This window comes from Lissotriton vulgaris, chromosome 10, assembly GCF_964263255.1.
Source record: "Lissotriton vulgaris chromosome 10, aLisVul1.2, whole genome shotgun sequence".
Lineage (NCBI taxonomy): Eukaryota > Metazoa > Chordata > Amphibia > Caudata > Salamandridae > Lissotriton > Lissotriton vulgaris.
The window spans coordinates 111,563,370-111,581,953 of NC_141698.1; the positions used below are offsets into that span (position 1 = coordinate 111,563,370).

General features: G+C 43.7%; 1 protein-coding gene across 1 annotated transcript in view; it reads right to left on the reverse strand.

Moving 5' to 3' along the window:
- The window catches only part of LOC147684780 (uncharacterized), a 286,561-nt gene that overhangs the window by 24,289 nt on the left and 243,688 nt on the right, over positions 1 to 18,584 (reverse strand). Inside the window, exons 17-18 of the mRNA XM_086939730.1 lie at positions 12,246 to 12,312; positions 4,973 to 5,136 (exon numbers count right to left, since the gene is read on the reverse strand). Of these exons, the coding sequence (XP_086795856.1) occupies positions 4,973 to 5,136; positions 12,246 to 12,312 (231 nt within the window). The remainder of the gene's footprint in view (positions 1 to 4,972; positions 5,137 to 12,245; positions 12,313 to 18,584) is intronic.

Below are 18,584 nucleotides of genomic sequence, written 5' to 3' on the forward strand. Positions count from 1 at the left end.
GACCGGTTTCTGGCATTTCAGCCTTCTTCGGCCCGGCTTGCTTGAATCCTGATGGTGCTCGATCAAGCACCTAAAGTCAGCCAAAATCAGAGCCAATCCTGCAGCTGGGCCTGGCACAACCTGAGTTTCTGTGGTCAACAGCCAAGGCACATCAGATCAAAGAGTTCCACTCAGCCATGCTCCTGATCTTTGGATCATTACTGGCTCCCTCTGGTGTGCCTTTGGGCCCCAAGGAGACAAAAGGCTCCCCCATCTAGATTACCGCTGGTGTGTTTTCCCAAGGCATCAGTTGGACCCTTCAGGCTTGTTTTTCCTCCGACTCCAGTCCTGACCCCGCTTCCGGCACCATGACCTATGCAGGCCCCCAGGGACTTCAATGCCATTCTATCGACGCTGAAGGAGGTCCAAATTGTTCTCTCTAATGCCAGGCTGACGTCTGTCCGATCTTGACCAAAGTTGCGTCTGGTTCCAACTGAGGCAGCACTGATTTACCTTCTTCACAAGGGAAAACACACACTCCACTTTCCCTTTTTGGAATGGACGCAGATAATGACTATGATCCGAGTGATGAGTATGCTCAACCCAACCAGGATGATAACTTAAACGAGATTTTACAGGAGGCTAGTGGTCTCAATACCTCCCGAGAACCAGGTCTCCTCTCACCCCCTGGACCAGCCACAGAGGAATCCGCTTCCTACACTATGGGGGTGCATATGGTGGGCAAGGTACTTGACCTAAAACTCCCCACTTTGGTGGTTAAAACCAATAACTTGACAGAAGTCCTCCAGCCAGGGAAGATATCTTATGATGCCTTCTTCCATTTAACAAGGCACTGATGAATACCATATTGGGAGCTTGGGCCAAACCTTGTTCTGGCTCCCTAGTCAATTGACAAATTGCCAGGAGGCATTGCCCAGCTCTAGGAAACCCTGCTTTTTTTCTCGCAGCACCCTTCACCCAAAAGCCTAGTGGTGCAAGCCTCCACAAGCCAACTAATCCCAATGTATTTCTTCCCAATCCCCTGACAGGGGAAGTTCTCAGGCGATGTCCAGTCCTCCCTGATGGACATGCCCTTTGATAGGACTTGCCTATTGGGGGAAAAGGCTGATTCCGCTCTGTAGCATTCTAAGGAGACCATAGCTGCCACTCACTCTCTGGTTCTATCCGTCCCACCTAGCCAACCCTAACACTTTCACAGCTCTTTCTGCAGTGTGGGCCAAGGTGCCCCATAACACCAGCCTGACCAGCCTCTGCAAGAAAATCAGCAGTTTCGTTGTCAAGACCGAGGGTCCCACCGCCCTTGTGGTCAAAGTCAAATGGCCGCCTAGTCTCTCGCACCTTCTGCAGCCCCACCTGCCAAACATCTTTAGAGTGCCCTTACAGGAGTACAGCCACCCAGTGAGAGGCAGAATCCATTGATTCTACCCCAATAGGTAGGCAATAACTTCAGACAGGTCAGGTCTACAGATTTTTCACCGGGGCTACGCCTTAGCTGTCCTTTTTTTCCTGATGAACTTTACACCACCCTCCCACTGTGACTGACGAAGGACCATCTTTCCATTATGTGGCAGGAAGTGCAAGCCCTTTTGACCAAAGGGGCTATTGAGAGGGTTCCTGTGCCAGAAGTAGGTCATGGTTGTCATTCCCACTACTTTTGATGCCCAATGAAGATTGTGGCCTGCGGCCTGTTTTAGACCTGCATCCTCTCCAGAAGGAGTAATTCATAATGCTCAATTTAGGCCAGGTCTTGTCTGTCCTCGACCCTGGAGACTGGATAGTGGCTTGGGCCTGCATGACATCTATTTCCATAGACCCATCCTGCTGGCCCATCTGCGCTACAAGCATTTTCAGTTTGCAGTACTTTCCTTTGGAGTCACCAGTGCCCCTTGTGTGTTCAAGAAAGTGGTGGCAGCATACCTTTGGAGGTCAGGGGTGCCAATCTTCCACTATCTCAATGAATGGCTTTTGCAGACGGGCTTACCCTAAGCAGTCATGAGCTACCTCCAGATTACGGTGAACCTCCTGTCATCCCTGGAATTTATGATCAACATGCAGAAGTTAGACGCTCCTTTTTATCACGGTTTGGTTTCGTGCCTTTCCCCTGGGAGAGTTCAATACATTCAGGCTACGATCTGTATCTTTCAGCCTTGGTCCTGGATTTCAGCGTAGTCTGCTCTGAGGCTACTGGGGCTGATAGCCTCTTGCATCTTGGGGCTGATGGCCTCCGGCATCCAGAGGGTTTTGCAGTGTGATCTGACATTCCAGTAGGCCCAACGTCAAAGAAACCTCTTTGCTGCAGTTCCGATTTTGAAGGAGATTGCAAATGACCTGTGGTGGTGGTTGCTGGACCTCCACTGGCTCAGTGGCAGACCACTCTCCATTCCCACCAAGAGTTCACAGTCATGGCCGATACATCGCTTCTGGGTTAGAGTAAACAGCTGCTAAAGGTGTTAATCAAAGGTCTCTGGTCTCTAGCAGAGTCAAAGCTCCATACCAGTCTTCTGGAGCTGAGTGTCATCCGCTTGGCGTTTAGAGCCTTCCTTTCATTCATGAAGGGGAAGCTGGTACAGTAGCTCACGGAGAACACCACCACCATGTGTTATTGCAACAAACAGGGTTGGGTGGAGTAATGGACCCTGTGCCAGAAGACCTTGTGCCTTTGGAAATGGTTGGCCAACCAAGTAATGTTCCAGGTGGTGAACCAACTGGTTGGATCATTGAATGCCAGGGTGGACAAGCTCAGACGTCAGCGCCTAGCGGATCATAAGTGGCAGTTACACATGGAGGTGGCACGAGGTCACTTCCACAAAAGGCGAGAACCTTGGCTGGATATGTTTGCCACCACTGTGAATACACCATGCCAGCACGTCTGCACGTTGGAGTTAGGCCGGACCTAGTGGCTCAGTGGACTAATGCACCCTCTGCAGGGGCCTGTGTTTGACCTCATGGTTACAGGTTCAATCCCCGCGGGATCCACGCCTTCCATTCATCTGAGGTCGATAAAATGAGTACCATTGAGTTGGGTAGTAATAAACATCTGTCATTCAGCAGCAAGATGCCTCCAGGTGAACGTGGGCTTTACAAATACATGTTATGTGTTCTGTTATGTTTGCAAAGCATCTTTTGCTCTGAGACACGTTTCTCATATAGTGGAACTTGGAACTCCTGCGTGCCTTTCTACCGATACTACTCCTACCCCATGTTATCAAGAAGATCAGGACTGACCGGGCACAAGTCATCTCAGTGGCTGCGGATTGGTCACAGAGAGTGGGGTATCAGAACTCCTGGGCTAGAGCATATGTCCCCTGCTCAGGCTGCCCCTCTGTGAGGACTTGCTATAGCAGTAACAGTGTAGAGTTCTGCAGCAAGGCCTTCGCAATCTCCATATTCACGCTGTAAGATTGAGAAGCAATAGCTGAAAACCTTTGACCTTCCTCTGGAGGTGACTGATGTCATCTTGGTAGCCTGGCGTCCCTCGACAAAAACGGTATAAGCATATGTCATATTGACCTCATCCAGGCCAAGTTATCTGATGTTTTGTTGTTTGTTCTGTCTCGTCCACTGCAAGGCTTTGCTTTGGGCACGGTTGAAGATTATCTTTTGACCCTTTCAGCCTACTTACGGTTGCCAGATCAGCCCTCCTTCTTTAAGTTGCCAGTTGTGATGCAATTTGTGAAAGGACTACAACAAATGTTCCCTCTTCTCCTTTTGCGATGTCCCGTGAAGACCTTAATCTGGTCCTCATGCATATGATGTGCACTCCATTTGAATTGCTTCAAAGTTGCCCCTTACGGCTCCTTACCATCAAGACTGTGTTCCTCATCTCCATCACCTCAGCGTGCAAGTGAGCTTCAGGCTTAGTGTTCATCCACAATACACCACCTTCTTCCCAGAGTAACTGTTTCTGTGGATTTGGGCATCCTTTTTGCCTAAAGTTGTGATGCCATTCCACGTCAGTCAGAGCATCACCATACCGGCATATTATGCTCTGCCTCACTCGTCTAAGGAGGAGTACAGACTCCATCAATTGGACCCTAAGTGAGCACTGAGCATCTACATGATTGTATAAAAGAACACCAGGTGAACGATCAGGTCTCTGTGAGGTTTGCTGAGGAGTAAAAAGATAAGGCTGTGCAGAAGAGAACCATTGTGCTTGTCAAGAAGATCTGCTACGCACTGACTAAAAAGCTGCCTCCGAAAGGACGGCATGCTCATTCTACCAGGGCCAAAGCTGATACCACTACATTAGCAGGTGGACTCCCTGTCCTAGACATGTAACAGGCAGCTACATGGCCCTCCTGCCATACTTTCATAAAGCACTGCAGTCTAGACAGGCAGATTGGCCAAGAGGGGGCATTTTGCCTGACCAGTCTTGCAGAGCTTTATTTTAGTCCATTCACAGACCCACCTCAATAGAAGTAGTGAATTGGTATCTAGTCAAAAGGTGAGGAATCTGCGGCTAGAAGTCTCTATCAGGAGAACAAGTTACCTACCTTTGGTAACGCTCTTTCTGGTAGAGACGATCTAGCCACAGATTCCTCCCAACCCTCCCATTCTACCCAATCTATGATTGGACTCTACCCATTAATAAGATACTATTGTCTAGGAATCTGCACACTGCTCATGACTAATTTGCTCTTGGGGCTGGGGTCAGTCTCCAAAGCAACTGATATCAGTGCCCAGGGGTGGCCCCAGTATGGCTCCACATTTCATTTCTAGAGAGGAACAGCATCAGTGCAGAGCTGCATGGCACCACCTGACGGGGCATAAGGTATTGCTGAAAAATTTCTGTATCCAGTTTGAAACCTGGGGAATATTCGAAAGGAGAGGAATCTGCAGCTAGGCAGAATCTGTACCAGAAAGAGCGTTACCTAACTTGTTCTTCTTGAGTATTCATAGGTTTGTCGTCAGTACTCAGCATACATTAAATAGACCCCAACTCCCCACTGCCATTTCCTTGCACCATTCTCACCTTCGCCCAACTTTAATGACCTCGTCTCGGTTTTGCAGTCCAACTTCTGAGAAGGCTTCAAAAGCATCTTGTGCCAACAACTCTGACCACTTGTATGAGTAATAGCCGACGGCATAGGTGTCTCCACCAAATATATGAGAGATGGTACATGGGGCGCAATCCTCCTGAAGAACAAAGCAGTACAATGAGCTCAGTGAGTATTTTCTATTTTGGTAATGTGGTATAATCTCTGGAAACCAAATCAAAAGGTTTGACAGCAATAACGTTGCAAACAATATGAACATATTCCTTTACCCATTGAGAACAACACATCCACCCAACAGTTGCTGCCTCATTCCTCTTGGTAAAGCAACACATTAAAATGCAATCACTAAAATGAATGGTACTTAAAGGAGATCAGTACTAAGAAAAAAAAGAATCAAAGGATGTGTCTCTAAAAATAACAATATATACATAAATAAGTAAAGTGCCTATAAAAACACACACAAAGAACAAAGGGACCTATTTACGAATTTGTCAAGTAGTGCAGCTAAGCGTGACAGGGGAATACCAGGAATGCACTGTATTTAAGGCAATACAGTACATTCCTGCCTTTTTCCCTGCCTTGGTGCCCGATTGGCAGCCTCAGGCCAACGCATACACTCCTGATCCATGGGGCAAGAGTGCCTATGTGGCATACAGGATTGTAAAGTGCAGGAAGGGACACTTTCCAGCACAAAAACAATGCTGAGAGGCATATTCCTTTTTCTATGTGTGCTGCAGAATGCAGAACACATAGAAAGAGGAATAACACAGAGAAATACAATTGCTACTTGTTAGGCATATCTTTTTGGCACATTCCCAGGTCTACCAGTTCTGGTAAATTTGGGAATGCATCACAAATCATGTGAGTTGCGTGAAAACACCTACGCAAGGCTCATGGAATGCCTTCCGAGGGCAGAGTAATGCAAGGCAGCGATTTGCTCTGCGTTGCCTTACTCCAGATTTATGGAGCCACTCAGGGCCACGCAAAGTAGCCTTGTGTGGCTTCATAAATTACATGTAAGGTTTGCATCGCTCTAGCACTACGGTGGTTGGTGCAAGAGCGATGCACACAGGTTCATAAATGGGCCCAAAGTACTTAAAATGAAAAACTGATACCTATGCATGTGATCCCAATAATCTTTTTTTATAATTTATGATATTTTAATGCTCCTTTTTAGGTTTCGTCTGCACAGCGCTTGTGCTGTATTTGTGAAATCTATTGTTAATATAAATATCTTAAAAGGGGCTTACATCCTTCCTGCCCCCTTGCTTTACATTGGTTCCTGTGCTTGTCACTTATTTTTCCTCCATTTCTATTTGCTGTAGCATACTGTTTCCTGTCTTCCTCCTGTCAAAGTCTGTTTCCATTCACTTTTGAAGAGGAACTTTATTTTTTACAGTGTATACATGACTTTACCGGCTTCACTTCGTACTCTCGCCGGGCAAGCCATAGAGGTTGCCTGCAGTGACTTTGAAGGTATGTCAAGTGGGGGATCTTTTTTTTCAATCTAATGTGCCCTACAATGCCATTGGGTGTAGTAGACCGCCGCTTATCAACCGTAAGCGCTGTCACGCTCCTGTTTAATTGCAGTGGCACTTCATTTCACATTTTAACTTTAGTTTTTTAAAAGTTTTTTTTAGGTCGAGTCGAGACACAATTATTTGAGGTCATAGACTGGTTCTACGCCCCTGTTACCCCTGCATGCTGTAGAATGTAGACTTTTACAGCACCCATTGCAGAACATAATGTATTTTCGTGAAGTGGCTGCAAAGGCACCGCATTTTGTAGGGTGCTGCTTTATTTACCCTTACACTGAGTGATGTTCCCTGAACATTACAGTGCGTGAGCCCGGTGTTTGCCACATTTGCATAATGCACTTTTGTGGAGCAGCTGCAACAGCGCCGTATTTTGAATGGGTGCTGGTATTTTTACCCTTAAACTGTGCAAGGTTCCCTTAACATTATAGTGTGTGAGCGCGTTCATCACTAGCCGTCTTGCCTCAGCATGCTCTTTCTTGTCAGGGGAGCACTGCCTTTTGCTGATTCTCCTGCTTGGTGCTTCACTGTGTTCCGGCCAATTACAATGCACCGCTGGGGTTTCTAAGCACTTGTGAGGCTGAGTGCTCATGGTCTTTATGTTGGCATTGAGTCTTTGTATGCTATGGCATTACATCTGGTGCTGGGACACAACATTCTTACTAGCACGTGTCTTGCTCTTGTCAAGTTACAGAAGCCCCTCCCTTGCTGGGTTTTCTTTCTTTTGGAGGTGGCTTGTTTTTTGCCTGTACAGGCATCTGTAAACTACATGCAGTGACAAAAACAGAAAGGCAACAAGAATAATTAATCATAAATAAGGAAGAGGTTCTTGAGGCTTCAATAATGTATCTGTATTTTTCTTTATTATTCTTAATCCAATACATGTGCAGCCAACGCGTTTCAACCTAAACAGGGCTTCATCAGGGCAAGACTAGTATCTCACGATAAGTTTTAGAATGGTGTACAGCGCCATCCAGAAAAAGGCGAATGTTTGGGTTTGTTATCTTTTCTTTTTTTTAACAAACTTTATTGAGGAACCTTAGCAGTTTGACAGTGTAGAATTATCACAATAGGGTCATTTTCTTTTTTTTTTTTTGATCCACATTATGGGCATACGGAAATAGTACCGCGTATGAAGCCATTATACAGTGGTACATATAATGTAGCTGTAGAGGAACTGTGATCACTTAAAAGTGCAAACGAAATTTTTCAAGTAGAATGCTACAGTAATATTCGAACATTCATACTACAAAGCAGAGTTTTCCTCTTAGACTGAAATAAACAATCCCAACTATGCCCTCCCACCCTACCCTCCCATCCCAAGCTCCTGGTCTGTTGTATGGTAATGCCAGTAGTATCCAAGGGGGGGCCTGAACGGTATTTACCTAAGGGGTCTAAATGTCGCTAAAGTGGGGGTCTGGGGTTAAGGGGTTTTGAAATATGTGGTTGAAGAGTCGTAACTATGTTGTCGGGGTACCATGCAGGGGCAGGGCGTCAAGAAGTTCAAACCCTTGTAGCATGACATCCCATTCCATTGAGATGGGTCGCTTCCGGAGTCCCTTCTCCTCCTCCCTCCTTGGGGCTACACTCTCAGCTTTCCCCCACTGTATCACGTCATCTTGCCAGCTGGACAACGTTGGGAACCTGGGGGACTTCCATCTAATAGTAAGAGCTCTGATTGCTGGGACGAGGGCCAGGTCTGCAAATCTCAATTGTACCTTCAGTTTACTTGAACGTCTGCGAAGGCTCATGAGACAGTCCATAACGTTATCCGCAATGGGAATGTGTGTGCTCTCACCCAGGGAACCCCGGGCGCCATCCCAGTAGTCCCGAATGCAAGGGCATGACCAAAGTATGTGAAGAAAGTCAGCCTCGTCTCCTTTACAACAAGGACAATTATGGGGAGCCCCAGGAAACATGCGGTGGATCCGCTGTGGGGTGAGATATGACCTGTGTAAAACCATGATGTGTATAAACTTTAGTCTAGAGTTACGGGACACTCTCTTGGGGTGTTCAAGTAAGCACTTCCACGCTTTGTCCGAGATTTCAGTAGCGGAGTCCTCGGACCACTTCGTTCTAAGGGATACAAGTGTTGCTGCTGCATGTGTGCGAACACGTGTATATAGCCGTCTAAGTGTCCTCCATTCCCCATATAATGTAGGAGGTGAACCAGGGTATGCTGTGGGGGTTCAGTACGTTGTGGGGCCCAGGTGTTTTTAATGTAATGGGAGACCGTAGCATGCAATAGGTATAAATGTGCAGGCGCACCTGTGGCCTGTAAAAAGGATTCCTGATCCAGCAGGGTCCCATCTCCAAAAAAGGCCCCAACATCTGCCACTCCGTTCTCCACCCAGCTACGGATCCTGTTCCCTGCAAGTCTGCCCCCTGGTGTTGGAATACCCAGTAGGGGAATGTTCGCCGAATAGGGTGCTGTTGTAGTAGTATATGACAGTGCCTTTCTCCAGCACAATAATGCTGTTTTCAGGAGGGGCGGGCTGTCAGCAGGAATCTTAGCTTTAGGTAAGAACAGGGCATGTAGCTCGCCCTGATTCAAGTCCCTGGGTGGGTATCCTATCTCCTGTAAATTCTTACCAGCAGTCCAATAGGAAAGCCATTGGAGTTGGCTGGCGTAGTAGGCCTTGAGGTTAGGAACCCCTAGGCCTCTACAGCGAGTTTCTAACTGGAGTTTTTGTAAACTTACCCTCCTACCGCCTTTCCCCCATATAAGCTCCACGAGTATAGTATTCATGGTGTTAAAAAAAGGCTGAGGGATCACGATGGGCAGATTCACAAAGTAATATAGGAGGCGCGGAAGCAGTACCATCTTCGAGTTGGCAATGCGTCCCATGACCGATAAGGGCAGCGAGGTCCAAAAAACCACACTATTTCGAAGGGCTGTTATGGCCTTCCCTAAATTGGCATCAAGTTGATCAGGCTGTGTGTGGTAGACCTGGATACCTAAATATTTAAAGATGCGCTAAATTGTATGTCGTCAGGTCGAGGTGTGTCTTGGAAGAAGTAGGGCAAAGATTTCCTTGGGTTTATAGCTAGGCCAGAGACCCTTTCAATGGGTTTGTTATCTTCCTTAAACAATTGAATGAGTCACGTTCTATGTATGGACTTGGACTGTGCATTAATAGGAGTCGCATGTCCAAGAATATAGTCCAGCGATAAAGGCCAATTAATCATTTATTCGGGCATCATGAACACCCTCGAGTCCGAGAAATTTTCAAAGTAATATGGGCCGTGCACGGCTCGCCTTACTCTTCGATGGTGACAACGAATCTAGAATGCCGGCCTTCCAAGCCTCAAGAACCTCTTTCTTATTTATAATTAATTATTCGTGTTGCCTATCAGGTTTTGTCATTCCATGTTATATTATGTGTTCTATAAGCAGCAGACCATGGAGGTGGACAACAGCACGTAAACATTTTTTTTATTGTGTATACTTGAGTGACTAACTGGGCTTTGCGGTCTCAAAACCTTTGGCTGCTTGTTGAGAGCATAGTGTAATCTGTAAATTACATGCATGGCATGTTAACTCACTACCCTCCTCTCTTTGTTTTACCCATCCCCTTTACATTACAACAGTTACTGCACAATATATTGCCTCTCAGTAAACAAGTCAAGCCTTTTCTCTTTAAATTATATTACACAACTGCTCTACAAGTAAAAACTTATAAAAACATATTAATAATCACATAGGCAAAATCTAATGCATTCTATGTATGTATGTATATATTTGTTATTTGTAAAGCGCAAACTAATCACCCCTAGGGATCTCAAGGTGCTGGGGGCCGCAACCAGTGTATAGTAAGGTTTTGCGTAAACAGCTCGTACATTGTGCTTTTTTTGTTTCTGATCCACCCATTACCTAATATGCCCATGCCAGCACTCGCTATAACCATACTTAACAGGCACATTTTTGCCTTTCAACACAGCACAAATTGCCTTACTCTGCCCTGGGATGTGGTGCCACCTAACTCCCATGATCTTTGATGCATTTCCAGATTCACCAGAACTGGTGGACATGGGAACATGCCAAAAAGATACACCTTCTAATATATCTTTATTTCTCCTCGTTACTTCCTCTTTCCGTGGTGCAAGGGTGCCTGTGTTGGCACTAGGCTGCCAAAGGGCGCCAACACAGGGGAAAGTCAGTAATGTGCCATACTACCTTAAATACGATCCATTCCTGCCCTTTCCCTACTGCGTAGTGCAGCCGAGCAAGGTGACTTCTCTTGTAGAAAACAATCAACATGATAATAGTAGAGCAATCCGTTTTTTTTGTTTGCTCTCACAGGTTTTTTTACTTGCCTGTACAAACCTCTAGGGCTTCTAGCAGGGGTTGGAAATTGTTTATATTTGCACAATCCCCATGGTTAAGTTCCCAGTCCAAATTACTACAGTCTGAAGCCTAACTGGAATCTTCAATTGATCCCTCTAAGAGGACATCTGGGTCATCTAAATAATTCTACTTATAAAGTACACACGTAGAAGTGGTCCACATTAGTAAAATGGGCAAACCAGCTCTGTTCCAAAGCTGTGTGACCGTCAAAGGAACAGAGGGACAACATTAATGATTCGCCAATGTCACATGTATCACGAGGTGCTGTAAATCTTTGGACTGTCTCCAAACACACATTTTTGGCTTGGCCATATATTGTTTTTGTAGGTAGGCTAATGTGAACTTGCATTTGTTTAGCTTATATACTATACACAACCTTGCGGGAGTCAGATACGGTTCTGCGGAAATATAATGGTACCACAAATGCTTTATTATCACATAGGTCTCCAAGTGCTATGATAGTATGTATTCCCATAACCCTACTCAAATGACAGCATAAGGCTGAACGCTGAGTGGACCCACCGGGATTTCAGGCTACACACAGATCTTTGCAGTGCATACATTACTCCACTGACCATGTACAGACTGCAGACGGAGATGGTGTTAGGTTTAGGTCTTCTTTCTCTGTATCAAGTCCTTAGCCCTGCTAAATCTCGTTCCCCACCGCCTACCTACCTGTCTACCGTACTGCAGGACAGGGATTCCTTCTCTTCATTATAGGTTTACCATCCTGGCTAATAAACCTAGTCACTGCATTACTGGAGATCAACAGTTGTTCATAGAGTTTTCATCAAAAGCAAAAATTGGAAAAGACAAGATCAGAGACACAGGTGGTCAACATAGGTATGGTTATACATAGTCTTTCCTGGACACAGCCACATTCCAAAACTGCACCCACCTTCACAATACAAGCCCAAACCAAGATGGAAAACCAAGATGTATCTACATCTCAACAATTGTAGCCTTTGGTGACATTGATGGCTTATAGAAATGCTGCAATTCAGACTATAAAATATGGATGTCTATGCTGAGATCAAGATTGCTAAGACGTTCAACATTTCAGAAAAACTCTTTATTCTATCTTTGAAGGGTATGAATGCTCATTTGCCTTCCTCCTTGTTAAGTGCCCCGGGGCCAATTTGGTGGTGTTTATGCTAAAAGAATACGCTTGATAGCAAATACTGACAAAAGACAAATGTGAAGTTACATATTTGTAGCTCTTAACATCCTAACAGGAGAAACCCACAAGAACCTGCAGTGCCAGAACAGTGTCAATGCATACACTTAACAGTAGAGGTAACCTTGTGGTTAGGGTCACCTGTTGACCCCTAATTCCCCCTATTAATAATTTTCCTTTTGACTCACCGGCAACGGCTTTGGGACTGCAAACTTTTCTGATACTCTCTTGTTCACCACCATCCATGAATCAGAGCTGTAAAAACAAAGAAGTCCTGAAATATGAAGTAATGGTGAAGTGTTATTTCATGGACCAGTATTTTATATGCTCTAAACGTATAAACGTTTACATTAATATGGCGTTAATTGATTTCCTCTACAGAAAGTAAATAATGGCACACTCAGGAGAGTACCCATCTTTCTGTGTTAGTGTCCCTGCTGTGCATCTGCTATTTGTTCTAATCTTGTGATTGGTCACCAAACTTCAGGAAGTCTACTCACTTGGTTGTGTTTCTCATGTTAGTCCACTGGTTTCATGACTTGTGGTGATGCAGATGCAATAACAAATCCAGACAAAATTATCTGACAGAGTTCAGCAGTTGCATTATGGAACAGAATGCCCATTTGCGGGCAACCACAACAAATTATATGGTTTATTGATGTCCACCATCAAGGGAAAGAATTAGGACACTGGAATCCAACCAGGGCATAGGAGCGTAGATAAAATATTCTAACACACACACGGAAAGTATAGTACAACACCACCTGAATAACTGTTTTACCTGAAGACTTCAAACCACATTATAGAAGGCCTGTTCTGTAGATGAATAACAAGAGTTGGAACTGTGGCAGGCATCGTGGCACTCAAACTGGCATTAATTATATTGTAATGTAATCCCATATAGCTTAAGCCAGTGGCTAAGATAAATGTCACCATGAAATGTAGTAATTGAAGAGGCCAACTGGTCTTCCTTCTTTTTATAACTCAATGTGCCTAATTGATTGTCAAGCTTGTGTATTTATGAGTGTGATAATGAGAGTACCCAGGTGGATGAATCGTGGAGTGATTGGGTACTTGGATGTGAGGTTCAAGCTATAGCGCCGGGAAACCCTTTTTGGGTAGCTGCTGCACCCTACAAATGCAAATAATAAAAATAAATAAAGTTCTAAAAAATGAAGTGGGGGGACTCACCAAGTTAGGCAGAATGGCCGTGACATCACCATACGTGACATCACCGTACGTGACATCACTGTGTGGAACACCACTGGAAGTGACGTCATGGCATGTCATGTTGCATATGGTATCACAGGAAGTGCCATCACAACCTATGACCTCACAGGAATTGAGATCAGATCTCAAGTGAACATATGTTTAGCAGGTCTATCATGAATACATTTGAGCGCATTAAAATATTTAACAAATTCGATTTTTTGCATTGGAGTTGAGGCAAAATATTGAGGCAACCCAGAAGCAAAATCTAGGCCTTAACTTGTACTTTTATTTTTTTAAATCCCTGCCGCAAAGAAATTGGCAACAAGGAGAAATGTGGCAGTAAATTTGTCCTGCTTGATTGGTTGCAATGTCTGTATTTTAAAAGATCTTATGGGGTTCAGGCACCTGCTGCAATTATCTTTGTATGCCAGCTAAATCACAGGGAATAATAATAATGGTAAGATAACGCTGGAGGATAACGTATATGCTGGAAAGATCTGTGTTTTGCCTAGTCCTATATTGAATCAAAGTAGCATAGAGGGTTAATAGGTCTCCTGTAAAGCACATTATGTAACACGCAGATGACAGATTTTTATTTTATGTTAGTTGGTTACTGCTTTTAAGACAGTTCAAACATTTTAATCCTTCTAATATAGCACAGTGAGGAATAAAGGACATGGGGCTCCTACACCTTGTAACCCTCACTTTCTTTTGTAACACATCCTTTATATTGATGTACACACATTATTTGGTGTCAATGTATAAGCAGTATGTGTGATGTAAAGCACGTTGGGGTGAGTAGTGGCCCTACTCATCCCAATGCAGGGTGTCACAGCGATTTACATCACATATACACAAATAGCAATTTAAATACCACTATTTTGTTCTACTTCTTTTATAGCACTTTAGCCCTACTAGGGTTAAAGCGCTATAAAAGAAATAATCAAAGTAGTAGTATTCAAATTGTTATTTGTGTAAATACTCGGGAGACCAACACATCTGCCATTCATACGGTGCATGCATATATATCTCTTATATATAAGGACTGAACAAAGTCAAAACCATTTCTACCTTAAGTACCTGTGAAGTGATAAGAGGTAAGCCTTTGTTATCCCTCCATTGCATCTAAGTGTGAGGCTCCCAATAAACCCCAGTCTGTTATATTCCATATAGGTACCATAATATAGGCCAGGTAACTTCATTACCCTTCACCTATATTCTCCCCTACATTACACTTGTCACGTTTACAGGGACTGACCTTTTATCTAGATACGGCACTGCATTCAGAACACTTGTTTTTCCCAAGTTATAAACTTCATACATTATGCATGAGGATTCTTGGGAGCACAGCGGGACTACCATCTCCGGTATAATATCTATGTATAAAGTTCATCCCCGATGTCACCCTTAGGCTGACACAGTAACACAGCAAGGTAGGACCCCTGGGGAGACCGATGGGTATATATACATCACATCTTGCTAAGGTAGATAGAGGAGACCGAGATTTCCCAGCCGACACTCTGACCAGAGATGCTGAGGTTCCTGCATGTAGAGACTCCAGGTCGCAGTGGTCTAACATTCCTCGCGGGGTGTCCCACCCAAGACCAGGACGGGGTCCCACAGTCTCTCACTTCAGGTAATTGGGTTGACTAAATCTTAGAGGAATTCTTGGCTGAACACCTACACACAGGCTAGGTACATGTAGGTACATCTAGTTAGGGAAGCATCGTAGGAGTACGCATCTTTTTATCATGTGTTTTACATACTTGTGTGTATTCATGACTATTGTAAGATGGTAGAACTTTACCATCCTTTAACCTTCATAGTACTGCTAATCATTTATATCTGATACTGTCTAACGGTTGTGGCAGCTCATCTGTTTTACACTAGAATAACCACTGTTCAATAAATAATTATTGAAAACGTCCAGCCTGTTTATTCTGTGTATCTCTCTGAGAGACTGGGCGAAACGTAGTATATTGTTTCCACGGTCCTGAGGGATCAGGGTTGTCATGTTCGATGGTTGCAAAGAAGTTTTCTCTCCTTGGTAAGAGGAGATTCTAGTGGCACTGTGAGTTAGTTGGTACAAGAAGCCAACATACCCGGTGGGGGTGTCCGGAATCAATCAGACACCAATCTTGCAGTGTATGTTGTCTAAATGCGCACATCCTGTATACTTTTATAGGAGCTACACAACATGGCGCTGTCAACATTGGTTGGGTACTTATTTAACAGTTGAATCTGAGTAGTTCAGTTGAGCTATTCTCAGAGACCCCTACTCACAAACCCCCAGAGACATCTGGAGTGGGAGGGCACAAACTCCACCACAGCTGAGCAGGAGAAAAATTCCTATTTATTTGATGTTAGTTAATCAAGCTTGAAGGACACTGTGTGCCTAAAAAATGTGCAAAACACCTTATCTTAGTTCCCTTAAAAAGTTATTTTGTGTTCTAAACACAATGACTAACTAAGTCTTAGACCCACTAGACCAGCCATTACAGCTCTCGGAAGACGAGGAAGATGCAAATGCAATACATATTGCGGCAAACATTAGAAACGCTGTCACCCTGAAAGTGCTTTTGCATAGTCTAACACCTAGGCGTGACATTGTAGCTTTTGTGTTTAAGGCACACGAATCATACAGAACAGAGGTAATTTATTTGTGGGTTACATTCTCTGCAGCAAATGCAAGAACAAAAACATGTCATTACTACACAGAAGATGAACCACCAGTGGAATATTGTCTTTATGAGGACATTGACGTTCTGCTCACGTACCAGGAACCTATTCTAGTTTAAAGACACCTTCCCCCATACAAGAAGTAGAGTAAGACTCAGAAGAGAAGGAGCAACATGGCCAATATTAGCGGCCTACACGCCACATCCTTACATCGAAACAATGCCAGGAGGAGACTTACTCATATTTCACAAAGAATTAATAAAAAATGTACAGAAACATGACACAGTTTGTCATGAGTACACTTACAGTCCAGCACAACAAACACAACTACAGTTCAAAATACAGCAACTAAAATTACACCACAAACATTATAGGCAGGAAAGGGGAAATTGCCAGCAAAACGTGAACAAATACCATTCTGGTAGCTCAGAAAATAACAGAGCTAGAAGCAGTATTTCCGAATACCAGCCTATATGATAAATACAGAATGCTGACAATCTGCTTGCACATGTGGATAACACCACAGATAGAGGATTGTACCTCTTGGGGTACAGTTTTTGTTGCCATATATAACAGAACTCATGGTAACCCGTCATTAGCAGTAATACCACATGTATTAAGAAAAATACAAAATTAGTACGGAACAGAGCCTGATCTGAAATTAGGGATGAAATTACTAGGTAATTATGCCCAGGTATCAGCTATAATAATAGCAAATATTAAAGGGAAGGTACATCAGTCACTATCCGCCAACGCCTAAGGGAGTTCAGTCCTTTACAGCAGGAGCACGAACTACCTAAAACAATTGAAACTGCATTTGCAGAATTAGGCGGGGGCAGTTTGGGTAGAAAAGCATTAATACTACACCTGGACATGGGGAGTCTCGAGAAGGAGACCTTCAAGCAGACACCTGCTTCATCAAAGAAGAAATAGAACAATAACAGAAAACAAAAAGTTAAAGAAAACAGATCTCAATCCAGAGGTAGATCTCCTCCACAGGAGCCCTCCGAAAGGAGGTATAATCTTAGGAATAGGGACAATATTAGGAAACCGGACAGGTATCAGGATACTGATACACGTTCCTCTCGTTCCTTTCTGGGTTCAACATAAAAATCTGAGAGGGAAGGACGGTCAGACAGACAAGAAGAGCATACAAAGACCAGAGTCAAGCAGCACGCTCAAGAATATACTTCTAAAAAAGAAGATAAAACAAAACAAAAGCCACAGTTTAAAAAGAAGAAGGTTGCAGGTTTAAAGATCAGACGTGCCCAAAATTCTGAGTACTCGACTACTGAATGGGAAATGGGTCTGACGATGCTAGACAGTGCTGCAGAAGTAACAATAGTTCGCCACAACCTGATGGAATTTCTGGTGACAGCGGATTTGAATGATTATATCACCGTAGAAACACCGGATACTAGGGTAAGTGTCATGCATAAGTTATATGATATAACACTCCAAATAGAGGGGGACAAATCCAGGACAGTTAAGAGGTCTCTTTTGGGAGAACCTAATGTTTGGCTGTGACATTTTGTTAGCTGAACAAGATTGGCCGCCAGCAATCGTCATGGACTACTCTAGAGGAGAAACTGTAATTTTACCCTCATTCTCAGACCATATTCCCAAATACCTAAAACATACATATACGCGGGAGTGGGCGGGAGCCCAAAACCCTGAATTATACAAAAACCATGTTGAATGGGATGATGATACAAACCACCACATGAGTCCATTAAAAAATATGGCAACTGCACAAGGGCAGTATCCAATAAAGCAAGAAGGTAAAAACAGGTCAGGGAGATCTTGGATCAACTTGAATACCAAGAGGTGATTGAAACTTGCACCTCTCAAATGAATAACCCTTTGTTTCCCGTATCAAAACCTGATAATTCATATTGTTATTTTTAGATTACAGACATTTAAACACTTGCACTAAAACATTTGCAGTTCAAAATACACACAGTGCCGCACTAATAAATAAGATTGTGCTGAAACAATATATAAAAAAAATAGATATCTCTAATGGATTTTTCTGCCAAAATATAGTGGCTGAAAGCAGATATTTAACCACATTCTCTGGCGCCAATTTTGTAGACGCCCCCACGGGTATAAGAACAGCCCAGGGTTATTTTCAGCCAGATTAACTGAATTACTTCAAAATGTGGATGAAGAGGCATTGTCCTACACTTGAACAGAGTAAATACCATCATTTTGGGATTTGCCTCTGAGGGTTACGAATTCAACTTAAAAAAATCAAAGATAGCCCACCTCAATGTCCTTTTTCTGTGATATGAGCTTTCAAGTGAAGGGAAAAGCCTAGCAGCTAACTTTTTAGAAAAGTGTGCATTGCTCCAACCTCCAAAAATATTAAAAAATATACAATCAATCCTGGGATTCTTGAACTTTGGCAGAACGTACATTTTAGATTACACAGAAAGGGTAAAACCTTTCTGCGATTTAATAAACCCTGCCTTTTTAGTTAGACAATGGAGACAGGTACAAGCTGATATCCTTCGTTCTCTACAAGCCAATATAATAGCTTCAAAACACTTACAGACACGTGTAAACGTACGCAACCTGGTGATCAGTATAGTTGCAGGTCAATCAGGATACACCTACCTAACATATAATGAAGG